The sequence below is a fragment of the Periplaneta americana genome, chromosome 2 (genome assembly GCF_040183065.1).
Source record: "Periplaneta americana isolate PAMFEO1 chromosome 2, P.americana_PAMFEO1_priV1, whole genome shotgun sequence".
Taxonomy (NCBI): domain Eukaryota; kingdom Metazoa; phylum Arthropoda; class Insecta; order Blattodea; family Blattidae; genus Periplaneta; species Periplaneta americana.
Genome location: NC_091118.1, coordinates 198,116,893 through 198,138,050, shown reverse-complemented (window position 1 = coordinate 198,138,050; position 21,158 = coordinate 198,116,893). Strand labels below are relative to the sequence as shown.

Here is a 21,158-nt window from a genome sequence, read left to right as displayed (position 1 = left end):
TTTGCGAAATTTCTGTTTGTAAGTTTCACGAGTTGGAACGTAGATTGTTACGATTAGTATAACAGTTTTTAAACAGTGTGTTTTAAAAGATGTTTTTTTTTAACAGTGTATTTTAGAAAATGTGATTTTTGCAAGTACGTACTGTATATTAATGTTACGTATATTTGGTGATTTATAGTTAATGTAAGTGATAACAATAATATTATATTATGACTGATATAATAAGTAAACTGTTACGTTGTCCGTTTTCGCGTCGTAATGACATTGAAAAGAGACGTATTTTGGACAATGGACGACCCACTCTTGCATTAAGCTCTATTGTTCATAAAGTCAGTGCTAAAGGTGCAAGAAAATTTAATCCTTCATGGTATGAAACACTATGAAATGGAAATATAAAAATTGGAGGTTTATCTTTCGATAAGGTGGAAAAATTCAAATATCTTGGAGCAACAGTAACATATATAAATGATACTCGGGAGGAAATTAAACACAGAATAAATATGGGAAATGCCTGTTATTATTCGATTGAGAAGCTTTTGTCATCCAGTCGGCTGTCAAAAAATCTGAAATTTAGAATTTATAAAACAGTTATATTACCGGTTGTTCTGTATGATAGTGAAACTTGGACTCTCACTTTGAGAGAGGAACATAGGTTAAGGGTGTTTGAGAATAAGGTTCTTAGGAAAATATTTGGGGCTAAGAGGGATGAAGTTACAGGAGAATGGAGGAAGTTACATAACGCAGAACTGCACGCATTGTATTCTTCACCTGACATAATTAGGAACATTAAATCCAGACGTTTGAAATGGGCAGGGCATGTAGCACGTATGGGCGAATCCAGAAATGCATATAGTGTGTTAGTTGGGAGGCTGGAGGAAAAAAGACATTTGGGGAGGTCGAGACGTAGATGGGAGGATATATTAAAATGGATTTTAGGGAGGTGGGATATGATGATAGAGACTGGATTAATCTTGCACAATGTAGGGACCGATGGCGGGCTTACGTGAGGGCGGCAATGAACCTGCGGATTCTTTAAAAGCCATTTGTAAGTAAGTAAGTATGGTATGAAACACATAAATGGCTAACAGGAAGTGAAGTTAAAGCTAAGCTGTAGGTGGTCACGTTTGTTATTGTAATCTAAAGAAGGTACTTGGAATCAGATCATATTTGTAACTCGGTAAGTCTAAAGAGACTTGAAAAGAATTTGAATCCAATTTCGGAAATGTTGTCTGAACAACGAGGGTTGCAAGACAACAGTATTACAATAAACTAGAAAAAACCGACAAATTATGAGACGACTCATTGATGTAACAGTATTGTTATGTAAGCAAGAGTTAAATTTTCGGGGGGCATGATGGAAGCGAGCTGTCATTGAATCGCGGGAATTACATAAAAATGTTCTGTAAATTTTGCCTACCTTGGACATTTGACTACGAGCCGCCACTGCAAGAGAGAGAGAGACAGAGAGACTGATTAATAAAATGTATTTGGTACAATAATTAGTAATAATAAATATAACTATCCTTAAATTAATATTGAAATCGACGTTCAATAATAATAATAATAATAATAATAATAATAATAATAATAATAATAATAATAATAATAATAATAATAATACCGATTTTCTTTCCTATCTACCAAGAGGACCAAGGCCTCTTGCAATCTACCGATATTTTTCCCCCGCCTCCCGAAATTTGTTTCTTGCTGGTTGGCAGCGCTGCATTCACTGATAAACGGAATGAGTTTTATTTTAAGTTTTATAAGAAAATTATTACAAAGTATGTTGCAGTTATTGTCATTTAGTAAACGTACAATTTCGAACACACTAAGTGTATATATCAAAACGAATACAGGGAATACGTTGTCAGTAGATCTAGATCCAAAATGGGACATTAAAAATGTGAAAGAAATAGTTGCTCCTAGGTTAGGGTTGTCACCAGAAGAAGTCAAGATTATTTTTGCTGGAAAAGAATTGCATGATTCAATTGTCATCGAGGTATGTATCGTGATACTACGTGCGAATATAAAATGAGAATCCATTTTTTTTACAAGTTTCACGTTTTGAATGCGATATGATAAATTTGTGTGAAACTTAATAGGGTTAAGCACCATCGCTGCACGACACTGCTGACAGACCTCGGCCTATCACTTATCTAACTCCTTACCAAACCCTGTTACAAACCTAAGGATATGAATATTTCAGGCAAAGTGGTGCTTACCCTTATTAAAGTTTGGACGAAATTTGTTATACAATAATCGGTAATTTCATAGGAGACGGGCACCTGGTTGAATGTAGTATCATCAACTTTTTGTTTTAGAGTTAAATGTCAGTGATTTTTTAGTGACTTTTATATCATTTAAATAATAATTAAATATTATATGGCAATTTTCTGAAGGAAAGGTTATTTAAAAATGTATATTTTTGTCATTTTATTCACTGTTGCAACCATGTCATATTTTTACCTCAAATTTAAATATTGTCTATACCATAACATTAATTGTATTGCTTGTACAATACTGTTACATTTGGCATTAAAAGGGTATTAAACTGACTTCAGGATTGTGACCTCGGACAACAGAGTATTCTTCACGCTGTGAAGTCACGTCCTTCACCCAAGAAACCAGGAGTAGAGTCTCCCAGTGAAGGATCCAAGCCTCTCAATGAAACACTCATTGATCTCCAGCTCAGTGATCGTGAAAGGAAAAGCCTTAAGACAGATGAAGGTAAATATTGTGTAGGAACAAAATGACAAAACATAGGCCTAAGCCTAGACTATTTACTGTACTTTCCACCAACTTTGTGCGGATTGAAGGAGTAGCATAAAATGGAATTTCTCCATATTATAGAGAAAATTATTTCTTTCTGAGAGGTTATTAATATTGAATTAGACCAAATATTCATTTGTCTCTTACTTACTTACAAATGGTTTTTAAAGAACCTGGAGATTCTTGCAGCCCTCAAATAAGCCTGCCATTGGTCCCTGTCCTGAGCAAGATTAATCCAGTCCCTATCATTACATCCCACCTCCCTCAAATCCATTTTAATATTATCCTCCCATCTACGTATTAGCCATCCCAAAAGTCTTTTTCCCTCTGGTTATGGGCATCTTCGAATTTCAAAACGGCCACATCTCGGTAATAAACACGTACTGTAATTTCGATTTCTCTTATTTTCACGGGAAACCTAATTTCCAGCAAAATTGATTTAAAAGGTATAAATGACGTCTTGGATCTCTTGAGGTTTAAAATACAAGTGAAAAAACGAATGAAGGAAAAACGTATGTGCTGGTACAAAATAGATTAAGATGGAAAGTATAGGAATTTTGCTGGAACGTCAGAAAAAAAAAAAAAAACGAGTTAAGTGTGAAAAATGCATATGTGTGAAACGTATAAAAGAAGTTTTATTGTAATATGTATACATTTTTTATTGTAGGTTTTGTGATGCTTTCAGATCGCGAGAAGACAAGAGCACATTTCTATGTGTACTGTGGATGGCCTTGTAAAACCATGCAACCAGGCAAATTGCGGGTACGCTGTGCATCTTGTCGTGGAGGTGCCTTCACTGTAGATAGGGATCCTCAATGTTGGGACGATGTTCTGCAAGGGAAGAGAATCACAGGAGATTGCCAGAATGATGGCTGTGTGAGTTGCAGTAATGTTCATAGTACCGAAACATAACAATTTCTGTTTGGTAATGTGACACACACAAAAGTTTTTGATGATCTATCCAGAAGTCACATATTGTACCATAGAAAATGAGGAAAAGGATTAATTATCATATATTTTAGTTCTCATTTCTCACAAGAGTCAGTGGAAACAAAGTATGTTTGAAATGGTATTTTAATTAAACCTGATTTTATTGTGTTCTCCGATTTATCTCATATTATTGGAATAGGCCTATCTTTTGCTTGTGTTAGACTTTAGACACATAATTCAACAGAAATAAGATCATCTGAGAGACTTCTCAGTCTTCAAACCACCACTGATATGTTACACTGCATTCTCAATAGGATGAAGTTTCGCCTCCAAACATGTTTTGAACTGGGAGGTGCTCATATCGAGCACATATTATGTTATTGTTTTCTAATGCCAGGCATTTGATAATAAAGTCATTTGACCTCTTGCATTCCAATATTTTTCAAAGATATTGTCATGACCAGCCACTGAAAAGCACAGATTTTGAGGTGTTCCGAATCCATTTCTTGGTTTGAGTTGCACAATGGGCCGTTAGGGGACTGATATATTCCAATTCTATGCAGGTGCTTGGCCAAACAGTCATGGCCTGTTGCCAATCTAAATGCAGCTACAGACGATTTTCGTGATAAATCGGGAATTAACTGTGAATTATGATGCAGAGAGTTCCATTTTTTCCCTTGAGATTGTGTTATCAAATTTTGTTTGTTGAAGTCTAAGTATGTAGATTTAATAAATCTTTTCACAGAGTAATACGTAGATTTAGTAACAGGTCTGTAAGTAGCAGTGCTGCCCTTCTTTGCTAAAGCATCTGCATTCTCGTTTCCCAGGATTCCACAATTGGATGATATCCATTGGAATACAATTCTTTTATTGAGTGATATTAATTGAGAGAGCATTTTAGTTATTTCTGCTGTTTGAGATGAAGGTGTGTGTTTAGAGACTATTGATAGAATAGCTGCTTTGGAGTCTGACAATATAACTGCATTCTTAAATTTATTGATGTGGCATAGAAGATTCCTGAGACTTTCACTTATGTATTCCAATGATTTCTCCATCAAAACTTTTTGTTATATTATAATTTACCCTTTGATGTGGGGCTTGTCGGACACCTTGTATTGACGTTAAATAACCCAGTAGTTGTTACAGCGTCATTAAATAACCAACTAAAAAAACACTGGCTGATTGTTTTGTTCATTATAAGTCGGCTGATTGTTTTGTTTATTACAAGTCATCCGATACGCGATAGCCTTCTAAGATGAAGATAACACCTGAATGCTGACCTTGACCCCTTTCTCCACTGATCCAAAAGACTCTGTCTGCATTATAACAATTGGTGTGACAAGTAAGAAATATAGAGATAAAATAAACACACAGTGTGCAGTGTTAGCTTGAGTATCAAAGAGTTGCCGACTTTAACTGTGGGACTATAAGAGTTGGGGACAACTGGCCACAGAAAATTGGCCACAGAGGCAACTCGCCACATAATTGAAATTCGTATCAAAGACAATTTGCAACATAATTGAAATTCGTATCAAAGACAATTAGCCACACATTAAAATTCAAGGAAATGCTCAAATTCGCAGTAATTTATAATATATTTCTATGGTAACACAAGACAAATCTAGAAGCTGTAAACTAAATTGGAATTATGGCGGAAGAAATTCGCTTCACAAAATCAGAAAGAGGTTTTGACAAATTAATATATCTTGGCTACATGTACACGAGACTTAGAGAAAATAAGAATGGAGTTGTGACATGCGTGGCGGGTGTAATGCAACAGTCACGTTATCAGAAGATGGAAGCAGTGTCGTCAAAGAACTATCTGAACATAAGAATCATTCTGCAGACTGGGGAAGGATTAAGGCAAAGGAATGTGTAGAGAACATGAAGGCAAGGGAGGGGACTTCCCGAGAACCAACATCTGTCATTATTCAAAATGAATTACAGCGTATTGCAAGTGAAGCCAATGTGAATCTACTGAAGAAACCATCTATTAAAAAAACTGTGCACCGTACCAGGAAGCTGCACCTATCACCTGAACCAAGGAATATTGACAAACTGAACGTTGTAGCCGACAGATACACTAATACCGTACAAGGAGAAAGGTGGTTGTTGTATTTTGAACTGGAGGACAACGTGAAACTTATCATATGTGCCACTAATTCACATTTAAATAAATTGTTACGGTCCCATTTTTGGATAATGGACGGTGTGGCAAATTGTCTATTTGTGTCAAATTGTCTATCTGTGGCATCTGTGGCAAATTGTCTATCTGTGGCGAATTGTCCCTATTACCAATTTTCTGTGGCCAATTGTCCCAGTTACCAATTTTCTGTGGCCAATTGTCCGGAACCGGGACTATAATACAGTATCATTGTTATCGTCTGTAGGCCTACATGTCTTAGAACTTACTTTAACCATCAGCAAGCTGGGCGAGGTCCATTTTGTTTGGATCTTGAAAACGAGTGAATATGTACCCCACTTAGCTTACAGCATGTGCATTTCAGGTCAGCTTGCGGAGGGTTATTGTAATGGTTATGATGATCTATACCTTTCTGCCAACAGATTGGGAGTGATGATGGTCCAAAGTTCGCAGAGTTTTACTTCAAGTGTGCTGAACATGCATCACAAGGGGAGGAGGATCAGGCTGTGCCATTGTACCTCATCAAATCAAATGTACGAGATATTCCGTGCCTTGCCTGCACAGAAGTTAGGTGAGAAGAATTTTAATTTGCTTTTCAAGTGAAGCAAGATTCAGATTTCCAGTGATTATAATTTTGTTAGTATGAGTGGCCAATAACTGGACTAAATTATTGAAAAATTCATTCTGATCAGTGAAATTAATTTCTGTGAGATCTTGGGAACCACTTACATAAATCAGAATCCAAAGACTGAAACCCCTCTCTCCTCTCAGTGTTCGAAAAGTACTTGTATGTTTAAGAACACTAGGAATCCAAATGTAAACCTGGATTGATGTGTGTTTTGAATTAGATTACTTGGTACTTGTTGGTCCAGAAAGTTCAAATGATGCACCTAACAACTGGGAATAAGTATCTCTGAGTAATTGTTATGATGTCTTTAATTTCCCAGTTAGGATGTGAGCATATAATCAATATTACTGTATTATGAATTTTTCATGAAGTATATTTTTATCATCGTGAGAAGAAAACTAATACTGTCACTCATTAATAAAATTTTCCGCTAAACTGGAGAATTCCCACGGTATCTTTGAACCGTGCCATTACGTTTAGCACCAAATTTAAGTAAATACACAATCTCGCCAACATAAGAACATGAAGTTGGTGTATGGTGTCGTTGGAGGGAGAAATTTGTTTCTTTTCTCTCTCTATCTCCTTCGTTCTGAACATTACTGAGAGATAGCACCACTGTTAGCTGCAAGATATATTTGCGCAAATATATTGAAGTAGATTACGTGACCTATTACATGACTTAGATGAGAGTCTCGAGACAAAACAGTTTTGCTATATTTCTGTTTTTATTAAATGTTAAGCACAGGAACGCCATTTCGCAATTTTATTTAAGGAACAAGCCAAACAAATTATCTTTGCATCAAAAACGGATGCTCCCTGGACCAAATTATCATATTTTATAATTGTTTGAATGCAACAGAAGCCAGAAGTCTTGCACTTGACTAATGCAGTGAATTATTTAAGAATATAGTCGCGAATTTTACTACCACCATTTCGATTGTGTTTTGTTTGGCACGGCTCGGTACGGCCCGGTGACTAGTGGCCAGCGAGTAACGTGGACTATCGACATTGCTCTGCCGTGGGTATTATCCAGTTGTTCCAAATTTTCTAATATTTTTTTCAATTATTCCTTCTTTGGTTTGTAGATGATTTAAAGACTGATTTAGTCATCTGTGGATTTAAAAATTTCTGACAGGATTGAGTATAGGACATACGCATATAACATTGCCATAAGAAACCTATGTATGAAATAGTGGGCATGTTTAGAAATTAGCAGACTTTGAGAATTTGTAAAACAAGAAAACATCATTCATGGTTACCAAGGTAAAGCTTGATGTACTCTTGTTTCGCAAACTGTCAGAGCCTGCTAATTTCTGAACATGGCCCACTTGTTAAGTTATTTCTAAATTGTTTTTATACATAGGTTTCTTATGACAATGTTAAAACCCTATGTCCTATCCCCAGAAAAGTACACATTATACATAAGTCTCTGTTAGCAGAAAGTTGTCATCGAAAACTGACTTCATTCTCATTACAAATGTGTATAATGTTGTGCAATAGCAGAGCCTTCTTCAGTTACAAGCCGGAGTCATACGTCGGCAACACTGTAATTAACTGTCAAACGGAGGCCTACTATCCAGAAGACGTGTTGGTGCTAATGTTGATTTTCAATGTAAATTAATGTTACAATATAATCGTGTGTCGATGGAATTATGTTCGCAGTCATACCAAACGTTAATTGTTGATGTATTATATACACTAAGTGCGTGTTGGCGATAAAATCAAGACAATAAATGAAAATATGTCTGCAGTCGTTGGCAATTTTTACGGTTATTATTAATAACAAAATGATTGAACATTTCTTCTAAATATTGTATAAACTACATTTTTATAGTCTTACTTGTGGTTTGTAGTGTATCATAATTTTGGCCAAATTGTTGGGTCTCGCCTGCCTGGCACATACTTCATAGATAATGATGTGTTTTGTTACGTATTATGTTGAAGATATGTTTCTTCATTTTTTCATAGATCTTTGTACTTGCCCTTGGCCTATTTAAAATTATATTTTAGAAAATTTGTAACAAATAATTTAGGATAACAGTATCGTTATGACCAGAATATTGTACGAAATGGATATATAAAAATTGGAGATTCATCCTTCGAAGAGATGGAAAAATGCAAATATCTTGGAGCAACAGTAACAAATATAAATGACACTTGGGAGGAAATTAAACGCAGAATAAATATGGAAAATGCGTGTTATTATTCAGTTGAGAAGCTCTTATCATCCATCTGCTGTCCAAAAATCTGAAAGTTAGAATTTATAAAACGGTTATATTACCGGTTCTTCTGTATAGTTGTGAAACTTGGACTCTCACTCTGAGAGAGGAACATAGGTTAAGGGTGTTTGAGAATAAGGTGCTTAGGAAAATATTTGGAGCTAAGCGGGATGAAGTTACAGGAGAATGCAGAAAGTTACACAACACAGAACTGCACGCATTGTATTCTTCACCTAACATAATTAGGAACTTAAAATCCAGACGTTTGAGATGGGCAGGGCATGTAGCATGTATGGGCAAATCCAGAAATGCATATAGAGTGTTAGTTGGGAGACCGGAGGGAAAAAGACCTTTAGGGAGGCCGAGACATAGATGGGAGAATAATATTAAAATGGATTTGAGGGAGGTGGGGTGTGATGATAGAGAGTGGTTTAATCTTGCACAGGATAGGGACCGCTGGCGGGCTTATGTGAGGGCGGCAATGAACCTTCGGGTTCCTTAAAAGCCATTTGTAAGTAAGTAAGTATTGTTATGGTGACTGGCGAGGTTCAAACTAAAACTGGCTTCCTGGGAATCTGAAATATTTATAGAAAAGCACGACAGATAATCACATGAAATTAAAATGTATATGATATCCTAGATCTTTCACGTCAGGGATGAAACAGCATAAAGCGGCAAAACATTGTCAATTTACTAGCCACATAATGGTTAATTGATTGGAATAGAGTACTGCGAAAGTACGTCGTTATTTTATTTATTTTTGGTACAAGTAGCATTTTTTTAAGTATTTATTTATTTTCCCTTGTACCATCAATACAAAACACGTATTGTTTTAATTTTTTTAAGTTATAAGTGGCTGTGTGCAAGTACTTACGCGGTATTCTGAAACTCAAATAAAATACCATTTCAGATACCGTAATAAATTACGTACATCAATACACTGAATCTTGATCATATGCACTTAGTTTTGTATCAATTAATGTCGAAAATGTACATGTGACAACGAAATCAAAGCACTAAAACGTCAAACGCCGTGCCCTTATTTCGTCTCCGCCCGCCTCCACTCAGCGTTGCCAAACCTACCCATGCTCCGGCTTGTAACTGAAGATGGCTCTGGCAATAGCCATTCCCATAAGATGGCGCCTGGAAATCATCGTAACTTCTCCTCCTTCTTCTGACTTTCCGGTTTGGACACTTTTGTCTATTTCCATTCATTGTTCTAACCGTCTTGTTTGTGTTCTTCCCTGATCTCTTCGTCCTATTGATCTGTACGATAGAACCGCCTTTGGATAACGGGAATTTTGCATTCTTTCAACATGTTGTTTTAATTTCTCTCTGTATTCTACTATTTCTGTTATTATATTTTTAACTTTTAATTTTGCTCTAAAATCTTCATTCCTCTAATGGTCTAATCTTGTAAATCCTAAAATTGATCTTACAGTGTAGGCTTTCACGGCCGGAGTCTATAGATGTAGATTCATTTTCCGGGCTGAGAGGCCGTGGTCTATTAGTTGGTTTTATACCAGACGTTTCGTCTGCAACTGCGGCAGACATCTTCAGTGGAGTGGTATCCGAGGTCGCAAGACTCTTCTCGGCATACCTGATGCAACTGATCCTGTGTCTGGTTGTGCGGGCGTATTTATAGTGCGGCTCGCGGGCCGAGGCCTGTTGTCGCTGCGGTCCGCGCCGCTTTGTTCGCTGTTCCCGTTCTGGGTTCCGTCCTTTTGTTGTAGTGGCTTCTTATCTGTTCTGTTGGTATCCGGTCCTAAACAGAACAGATAAGAAGCCACTACAACAAAAGGACGGAACCCAGAACGGGAACAGCGAACAAAGCGGCGCGGACCGCAGCGACAACAGGCCTCGGCCCGCGAGCCGCACTATAAATACGCCCGCACAACCAGACACAGGATCAGTTGCCTCAGGTACGCCGAGAAGAGTCTTGCGACCTCGGATACCACTCCACTGAAGATGTCTGCCGCAGTTGCAGACGAAACGTCTGGTATAAAACCAACTAATAGACCACGGCCTCTCAGCCCGGAAAATGAATCTACACCTAAAATTGATCTCAGAAATTTCATTTGAGCTATCTGTATTCTAGATTTCTTGCTTTGCTTTATGACCCATGTTTCATTGTCACATTTTAGCATTTGTTTGCTATAATGTTGTGTAATCTAACTTGAGTTTCTTTTAACATTCCGAAATATCTTCTTATGATTTCATTTATTGCATTATATTTGTGTAGTTTCTGTTCTATGTTTTCAGTTCCTGAATTTGATATAATATTTCCTAAATAGTTAAATGATGACACTTGCTCTATTATTTTATTATTCACCACAATTTTGAGTCCACGCGTCTGACCACGAAACCAGGTGGCCCGGGTTCGAATCCCGGTTGGGGCAAGTTACCTGGTTGAGGTTTTTTCCAGGGTTTTCCCTCAACCCAATATGAGCAAATGCTAGGTAACTTTCAGTGCTGGACCCCGGACTCCTTTCACCGGCATTATCACCTTCATTTCATTCAGATGCTAAATAACCTAGATTTTGATACAGCATCGTAAAATAACTCGGTAAAAACCACAATTTTGATCTTTTTATTTCTTTTCCTTGAAAGGCCATTGATTTCGTTTTGGATATGTTTATTCTCATTCCATAATCTACTGCAATTTCATTCAATTTTTTAATTGATCTTCGTAAATTATCTTCATTGTCTAATATTAATAGTTGGTAATCTGCATATTGTAGAGTGTTAACTTCTATGTCTAGTTAGTTTTATTTCATAATTTCGTACCAAAGGGAGCTATTTTTCTATTATATAATTGATATACTGTATATCTTAAACAGAAGCAGTGCTAGAGGGCATTCTTGTCGAATTCCTTTATTTGTTGTCATTACTATTTGTGAAATTGAATTTTGTAACTTTATTTTAATTTTTGTGTTCATGTGTAGACTCTTTATCATCATAACTAAATCAATAATGACAAGGGTTGGATAAAAAGTTATGGCAACACTGCTGTCACATGACGATGGTGCATTCGAGAGCTGCCAGCTGTGTGGACATGAACAAGGACTGTTAGATGAGTTAGTGCAGCCAGCGGCGGCAGTACTCTGTCAATCTACTGCAGTGTGTAGAACGTTGACTTTCATAGGGATAGTGTGAGCGCCCTAAGACCATGTTTACAAAACTAGAGCAATGTTCCTGCATCAAAATTGATGTGGCACGAGGTCGTAGTGCACAAGAATGTTTTCAGGGACTGCGTGAAGCACCACCACCTTCGTCCAGCGCTCAGGAGAAACCGACACACTTGGTGGTACAGAACCCCATCATTCTTCATGATAATGCAAGGAGTCACACCGCTGCTGCTGTCAAGGACCTCTTGCGCCGCTGGCAATGGGAGATTCTTGAACATCCACCGTAGTCACCCGATATGAGTCCATGTGATCACGATTTCTTCGCCAAAATGAAAGAACCACTGTGAGGGACCCGGTGCAATACCAGAGGTCAACTTATCTGTGCTATAGAGCAGTCAATACAGAACATCAACAAACATGGACGTGCTGATGGTGTACGACTCCTTCCAAACATTTGGCAAAAGGTGATAAATAAGGGGGGCGACTATATTGAAGGTACGAAAATGTTGCACCCTTGTGAATAAAGCCATGTCAGAATTATCGAACTGTTGCCATTACTTTTTATCCAACCTTTTGTACAGAGGTATGAAAATTATTAGAATAATCTTAATTTTAAAGGTTTTTTAATAGTTCCTTCACAAATATTAATTGAATTGATGAATATTGGTATATATTACTATACTGATGTAGGATATATTTACTACTAACAATGCCAGAAAGCATTGTTGTACATTGGTATTTTTCTTATTTTACAATTGTTATGGGAATTCAGAAATTATTATATTATGTTGGCGGAATTGGAAACATAAAAAATGATATGCACAAAACAGATGTATACGTTCATTTGAACCTTCACAACAATGTAAACGCAAAGAACAATTTGTTTAAAGCATTTCTTAATTAATTTTTTATGTTTCCAATTCCGCCAACATAATATAATAATTTCTGAATTCCCACAACAATTGTAAAATAAGAAAAATACCAACGTACAACAATGCTTTCCGGCATTGTTAGTAGTAAATATATCCTACATCAGTATAGTAATATATACCAATATTCACCAATTCAATTAATATTTGTGAAGGAACTATTAAAAAACCTTTAAAATTAAGATTATTCTAATAATTTTCACACCTCTGTATATGTACAAATGTTTTTCCGAGAAATTGGTCTGCCAGTGATAAGTGAGTAGCAATACATGCTTTATTTACATAGGAATAAACTTAGGCCAGCCAGCGCTAGAGTAAATGTTTGTGTATCTGTAAGTTATGTGATGACTGCAGTTGTCATTGCACTCACATTTTTGATGCATAATTTTTCCTATCTGTCAGTGACCCTGTGCTGGTGTTCCCCTGTGATATGGCCCACGTGACATGCTTGGAGTGCTTCCGAAACTACTGTGTATCCCGCCTGCGAGACAGGCAGTTCTGGTCACATCCAGAGCACGGCTACACCCTGCCCTGTCCAGCTGGATGCCAGGATTCACTTATCACTGAAGTGCATCACTTCCGACTACTCACATCTGCTCAGGTTAGCCAGAGATTCCATTGCAGGAGATGGTCCACATTTAATATTATATCATTCTTGTTACCTCTGATTGAGATTCTGGCTGATATGTACCTGTATTATTAGGCAGTACATCTCACTGACGATGTGTGTCAGAGGAAGAACAATTGTTTGTATACATCTGAAGTCTGATTAGTGTAATACAGAGTGTTCGCCTATGGGTGGGGCCAGGAAAGCGGCATGTATTGATACGCCGCTTTGTGCGCGCAGTTGTTGAGACACGCTCGACAATCAAGGACATCAAGGTCGACAAGTTATCAGTTGTGAGCCAGATGTTGCAGTATTTAACACGTACAGTGCAGTTTCTTGACACAGTTGCTTAAATATTCAGCGTGTGTGTAAAATTTGTTAACAATGCAAAATGCAAAATTCACGCTTGAACAGAGAGTTTTTATGTATGATGCATATATGAAAACAGAGTCATGTAGAGAGCTGCGTAGGCAATTTGAAGTGAAATATTCGGGTGCTCCAATTCAGGGTAGAGAAACTGTTAGACGTCTTGGTAACAAATTAAGGACAACAGGGTCGATAAATGCTACAATTCCTAAGCGAAAACAAAGAGTATTGATGGAAGAAACAATTGATGAAATCAGTGCATCATTTATATGCTCTCCTAATAAATCTCTAAGACGTGTTTCACAGGAAGTTAGTGTTTCAAAAACATCAGTCTTTACTGCTGCTAAACTTTTAAAATTAAAACCCTACAGAGTATAGTATAGAAATCGGAAGCTTACGGATAGACGATTCCCGCAAGCGACACCGCAGGCAGGCCGCTTTCCTGGCCCCACCCGTAGGCGAACGCTCTGCATATAGCTAATCGGTGATGGAGAGGGAAAGGAACTGGTCACCCTACCCCATTATCTCCTGGCCTAGTTGTCACATGACTTCCCAGAATTTGAACCTTCGTTTGTCGCATAAAAATTTGACATATTGTCTGCCCATCTAATGGTGAAAAGTTCAAGAAATTATGCAGTCAAAATATCTTAATAATGTAAAAACGAAGTGAACAGAGTAAATTACTTTTGAGTACCAATGAAACATGCAGTTAAACAGTAAACTTATTGAAGCCACGAAAAATTTTTATTGGATATTTATTTACTTCAATTTTTATTAAAAATTTTAGCGTAACTACAGGCATGTGTGATTTACAGTATGCCCAGTACCAGAGGTTTGGAGCAGAGGAGTATGTTCTCCAGGCAGGTGGTGTTCTGTGCCCCCAGCCAGGGTGTGGCATGGGTATTCTTGCAGAGCCAGACTGTAGGCGAATCACGTGTATAAACGGATGTGGGGTGAGCATTATCTCTACTTAATGTTCTTTGAGTTTCTTAAAAATAACTTCTCATAATCTCATCTCTTATTTATTGTTTACTGGCGGTTTTTCTGCCAAGTTAGTATGATGGGAGTGAAGTCCACAACAAGAAGATTTGTTTCACGGTATAAACTTGATGTCACATTTAAGTTATATGTTTTTAATGGATCACACAAAATCCATTCTTTATTTTCGTTATTAGAATTTAATGTTCTTCGTTTCTTATGTAATACAGAAAATGATTACTGTCATCCTTATGACCTTATGCAATTTTGTAATTCGTGTTTCTTCTCGTAAAGATTCTGAAAAACCAATCGTATATTTTTCACAGAATAATGGAATTTCAGGATAAGAAAATTACGTTGGTAACGGACTTAATTTTTGATAACAAAATATTTTAGATATATACTTAACTTGAAACTATATTAGTTGAACTGTTAAAAGTGTTATAATTTAAACAGGTTATGTACCGTAGACAGATGGGTCCCTGTTTCGACACCAGTGTGGCGTCATCTACAGTGTCCCACAAACTCATAGGATTGGAGTTCGTAGGACACTGAAGATGATGCTGCACCGGTGTCGAAACAGGGACCCGTCTAAGGTACATAACCTGTTTAAATTATAACACTTTCAACAGTTCAACTAATATAATATTATAGATTATATTAATTTGTCCTACAGAATTTATCTGTAATATTGATACTTAATATTTAAGGGCAGTTGACATTGGATATATATGTCAATACATATATGCCTTACTTGGAGTCAAGCCACAAAGCGAAATATCGAATGAGGAGAATTCGATCCGGTGCTGTGGATTGAATTCGGCGTAGCTCAGTGGTCAGAGCACTTGGTACGTAGAACTAAGGACCCAGGTTCAATCCCCGGCGCCGGAGCGAATTTTTCTCCTCAAATATTAAGTGTCAACTAATATAGTTTCAAATTTTAAACAAGTGTTAATGTGAACAAGAAACAACGATATACTTAATTGTATGTTTATTGCAGTATTTAAGAAAAATATACAAATTGCTCTACTTTTAAGGAAATGGTTTTATAGATATTTTGGCTAAAATTATTTAAAAAATAAACAAAAAAAAATAGGTTTCATTGTACTAACCTTGTAACTCGTATTTTTCACGAGATAAGATTATTTTTGCGAATTTCCTTCCGTTGCTACTACTATTACAAAGTATATATCAGTCCCCTAACTGCCCATTGTGCCACTCAGACCAAGAAATGGATTCGGAACACTTCAAAATCTGTGCTTCAATGGCTGACCATGACAATATCTTGTCCACACCTGTGGGGTAACGGTCAGCGCGTCTGGCTGCGAAACCAGGTGGCCCGGGTTCGAATCCCGGTTGGGGCAAGTTACCTGGTTGAGGTTTTTTCTGGGGTTTTCCCTCAACCCAATACGAGCAAATGCTGGGTAACTTTCGGTGCTGGACCCCGGACTCATTTCACCGGCATTATCACCTTAATTTCATTCAGATGTTGATAAAGCGTCGTAAAATAACCCAATAAAAAAAAAAAAAGACAATATCTTTGAAAAATATTGGAGTGCAAGAGGTTAAATGTCTTTATTGTCAAACGCCTGGCATTAGAAAACAACAACTATTACAAAGGAATAATTGACATCTGACAGCTCTGTAACGTTTGTTTTACAGTATTAAAAAATGTTTTAGAATATGAAAATACACTCTTTGTTTCTTACGTTTTTGTATATCCAGCTTCAAAGTTTAACTTTTGACCTTGAACAAGGTGAATAAGCCGATGTGATTTTGTTGCAGTTCGTATTTTGCCGTCAGTGTCTTCAGGGCTACCACCTGGGAGAGTGTGAGCCTGATGCTGAGGGAAGTGGGACAGGAGCCCCCGGTGCAGATTGTCAGTACAATGTGGATCCAAGTCGAGCAGCACAAGTAAGTAACTACAGTCTAACTGTGTAGTTGCAGTGCACATGCACTTATCCCGCAAGGAACAGTCACTGGAAACATGGTGTTTAATGATATCATTGGCAAGCGATAAGATTTGAAAAGTAGATTCTGACACCTATGTTATATATGTATCTGCTCAACTCTTCTTGTAAAGAAAAATAGTACTTTCTAGAACAATGCCTTTGATAGATCTCTTTTATGCATCAGCTGCAGCTTTTAGTTCATCATCAGGCCTAGCTGACTGGTTTATGTCCCAGATTGAAATGCATTGGTCCTAGGTTTGAATCACCCTACCTAGTCCTTGGAAATAGTAGACATGTTATTCCCGCCCTGAGCTGTTGGTGGTTTTTCGTTTATTCATCTGTGTAAACATGTAGCCGTTCTTCTAGTGCTATCTGGTATTCATAACTTCCAATGTTAAAGCTTTTAATACTGGTATGGGTGTTTCAGATTTTTGTAACTGGTTTTTCTAACTCTAAGAGGTTCACTCAAAAAATAATGCACAACATTTATTTTAAAAGTACATTTTTATCCTGCAGCTTTGCTATTTTCACAGAATGTATATACATACTTTAGGAACAAAATCTCACTTTTCCACATAATCCCCATCCCTTTCAACTGCCTTACGCCATCTTGAAACGAGGGCCTTTATACCTGCACAGTAAAAGTCTGGACCAACATGCCTGAGCCACTCGTTAGCAGCATGCACAAGGGAGCCATCATTTTCAAACCTCGTTCCCGAAGGGATTCCTTTAGTTTACCAAAGAGATGGTAATCGCATGGTGCCAGATTAGGACTGTAAGACGCATGTTTCAGTGTTGTCCATCCAAGTTATCTGATCTGGTCTGTGGTCTTTTCAGCTCCTGTTCCAATTGTTGCAAGAAAGTCATCTCTACTATTTTCATACTGGTCCAAAATTTCGCTGCACACTGTTCTTTAAGTTCCTTTGTGGGCTTCTATCAACATCCTTGAAACCCACCTGGCTCAAACCTTTTTTAACCCTAACTGTTTCAGTATCTGCAAACACTTGCTTCTTCTATTCCAACTTGGAGTGACAATTCTTTCACTGTTATGCGTTTGTCAGGCACAGCCATATTGTTAACACGCTGCAAATTATCAGGACTTCGTGCAGTGCAGGATCTGCTGCTGTGAGGAGTATCTCGAATATTGGTGTGTCCTCTTTCGCCAAATAATCTGCTTGCCCACCAACTAACCATACTGCAATCGACAGCTGCATCTCCATACATCTTTTTCAACCTCTTGTGAATGTTTCCCACTGTCTCATTCTCACAGCACAGGAACTCGGTACCAGCACATTGCTTCTGACGAAAGTCAAGTACAGCGACCATCTTGAAGTCGTGCTGTCATGGTTCCACTCATGAGAACGACTTAAATTAAATTTGAATGCAAGCGGGAAGGATGTATCTATGACCTCCATAAATTGCAAAGGTGTAGAATAAAAAATAAATTAAAAAAAATGTACATTTCTTTGGGGGCGGTCGGGTAGCTCAGTTGGTAGAGCAGCTGGCTATGGACTGGAAGGTCCGGGGTTCGATTCCAGGTGGTGACAGGATTTTTTCTCGTTGCCAAACTTTCAGAACGGCCCCAAGGTTCACTCAGCCTCCTATAAAATTGAGTACCGGGTCTTTTCCAGGGGTAAAAGGCGGTCAGAGCGTGGTGCCAACCACACCACCTCATTCTAGTTCCGAGGTCATGGAAAGCATAGGGCTCTACCTCCATGCCCCCCCAAGTGCCTTCATGGCATGTTACGGGGATACCTTTACATTACTTTTGGAGTGACAATAATTTAATGTGAATTGGTTGAGAAAGTAACGGGTTTTCTCTAGTCAAAAAGTTTTCCTTTGATTTAGGGAAATTATTTTTTGTTTTTATCTCTCAGACTTTTGATAAAGCTCCCCAGCTTTCTTAATGTTGCACCCTTCAGGTTAGATTTCGTCATTACTTGCAGTCATGTATTCAGTCTTGCACAGATTTATTTTCTATCCCCACTTCCTATACATTTTTCATGATTTACATATTTAAATAATGAATGAATATCGAACAGTAAAGTACTCGCCATTCGTAAAAAAGAAAAAATTTAAATAGCGACTTTTTCCACCAGCAGCACAAGTAAGTAACTACATCAGCATCTACAGTTTAACTGGTTGCAGTGCACATGCACTTATCCCACAAGGAACAGTCACTGGAAACATGGTGTTTAATGAAATCATTGGCAAGTGATATATTTCATTCACTGTTTTTTGATGTCCTCAGCAATCATCATAGCAACAAATTTTTCATGTAGACAGGTGAAGTCACTAAAACCTAAAATAGGCATATGTCTTGTGCACCAACAGTACCTAAAGGTACGGTCACACGTCGCTAGTTTTGCTGTGCAACTTTTGTACTGCAGCTGCAAAAGTTGCGTGTCGTGTTCACACGTAAGCCAAAAGTAGCGCGCTGCACGCTACTTTTCGTGCTGCTCAACCCGAGTGCAGCAAAAGTTGCAACTGGAGGTTGCGAGTCTGTTCACATGCAAGGCGCTACTTTTGCAGCCGCAGTCATGCTGCAGGTTTCCATCTCCGTGTTGACTTTTCAATATACATTTTGTAGTTATGTTCTCATTATTAATAAACTCATGCGAAAGCTTACTTATCTATTATTTGCTTTTCTGTCCTAACTAGTATTCAGAAATTGGCATTATTATTTTTATAAAGCTTTTAAAAACGCCTATATACTTAAATGATAACCAACAGCATATTCACGTAATCATTGTTGGCAACCCTCCTGTTTGAAACTACGCTACAGAAAATTAAAAAAGTGAATTATATCGTCAGCAAATATGCTCAGACTGTGTTGTGTATTTAATAACTGTTACAAATAATTTATTTTCATCACATCTAACATTAAAATGCATCCAAACAATAAAAGTATCATTGGCACATTTGGGTGGCAACACTGGTCGCAACCGCAGCAAAAGTTTCAACAAAACCGATATCAAAAATGCTGCGGCTGCAACCCTGAGAACCCTGTTCACACGTCGCTACTTTTAAGCTGCGCGCAGCATGGAAAAGTAGCGGGCAGCAGGTTCGACAGCCGCTACTTTTCGGGATGCACTGTTGTTCACACGTCGCAGTACGAGAGTTGCGCAGTTTTTTGTACTGCATCGCTGCAAAAGTAGCGACGTGTGACCGTACCTTAAAATTAACAATGCTGCCAACCTGAGTAATCTGGGATCAATTGAAAATTGCGTTATTTACAGGCACGATGGGATGAGGCAAGCAAGGTGGCCATTAAAGTGACAACAAAACCCTGCCCTAAATGCCGCACTCCAACAGAGCGAGCTGGTAAGTATATTGTAAATCTTTATTTGTCACTTTATTATGAATCTGGTGCCTGTTATCTTACTTCTCACAGCACTTATTGTTGGAATATAACACTATTATTATTGTCTTGTTTTTTACTCAAAATATTTTCTCTCCATGTATGTTTAATTTGTGTAGGTGGCTGTATGCATATGGTGTGCACACGCTCTCAGTGTAACTTCCATTGGTGTTGGATCTGCCAGACTGAATGGTCAAGAGACTGCATGGGCAGTCATTGGTTTGGCTAGTTTGAAAGTTCCTGAAACAAAAACCTGTTAACATGAACATGTCCTTCGATGCAGCTAGCATTTGTACAGTATCATTGTTTTGTACATACGAAGTAATTGATTGTTCTTAATTTTAAATACTCGGAAATGGTGAAATAATCATACAAATGTAAGTTATAACGTGCCAATTCGTAAATTAATATAATTTTCCTCTTAATGTATGGTCTGTAGCTTCGCCAAAGATCAGATGAAAAGGTTGACTGAAAATTAATTGTGTTACCAACGTCAGCATTTTATTATTTCTCATAGTATGGTTAATAAGTGATAATTTTGCCGTAGCAGGGTTATGTAAACCAGAATCCATTGAAATTGTACATACAAATGGATGTGAGAAGATTCTGTGCACTTAATACAAAATAAAACATACGTTTGTTAACAGTGATTCTATAAATAAACAAGTGTTTTTTTAATGCAGTATGAAAAAGTATAAAAATGTCTCTATGACAGAGACCTCCTCATAAAAAATAATTTATTTATGCCTGATAACAATTTAACAAGTATAAGACTATGTCTCATGACGAGAACATAGTACAAAATGTAAATACAAAAACTGGAAATTTATCCTTTGAAAAGGTGCAAAAGTTGAGATGCCTTGGAGCAACAGTAACAGATACAAATGACAGTCGATAGGAAATTAAACACAGAATAAATATGGGACATGCCTGCTATTATTTGGTTGAGAAGCTTTTATCATCCAGTCTCCTTTCAAAATAACTGAGCATTAGAATTTATAAAACAGTTATATTACCGGTTGTTCTGTATGGTTGTGAAACTTGGACTCTCACTTTGAGAGAGGAACAGAGGTTGTGTTCGAGAATAAGGTCCTTAGAAAAATATTTGGGGCTAAGAGGGATGAAGTTACAGAAGAATGGAGAAAGTT

At 37.5% G+C, this 21,158-nt stretch overlaps 1 protein-coding gene across 1 annotated transcript; it reads left to right on the top strand.

Annotated features, from left to right (window-relative positions):
* Nucleotides 1-1,720: 1,720 nt before the first annotated feature.
* On the top strand, nt 1,721-21,158 carry park (E3 ubiquitin-protein ligase parkin). Its single transcript, XM_069819301.1, has 9 exons — nt 1,721-1,999; nt 2,562-2,727; nt 3,455-3,645; nt 6,265-6,413; nt 13,149-13,347; nt 14,535-14,672; nt 16,483-16,611; nt 19,889-19,973; nt 20,130-21,158. The coding sequence occupies exons 1-9, from the start codon at nt 1,742-1,744 to the stop codon at nt 20,237-20,239; spliced, it is 1,425 nt and encodes a 474-aa protein (XP_069675402.1). The 5' UTR covers nt 1,721-1,741; the 3' UTR covers nt 20,240-21,158.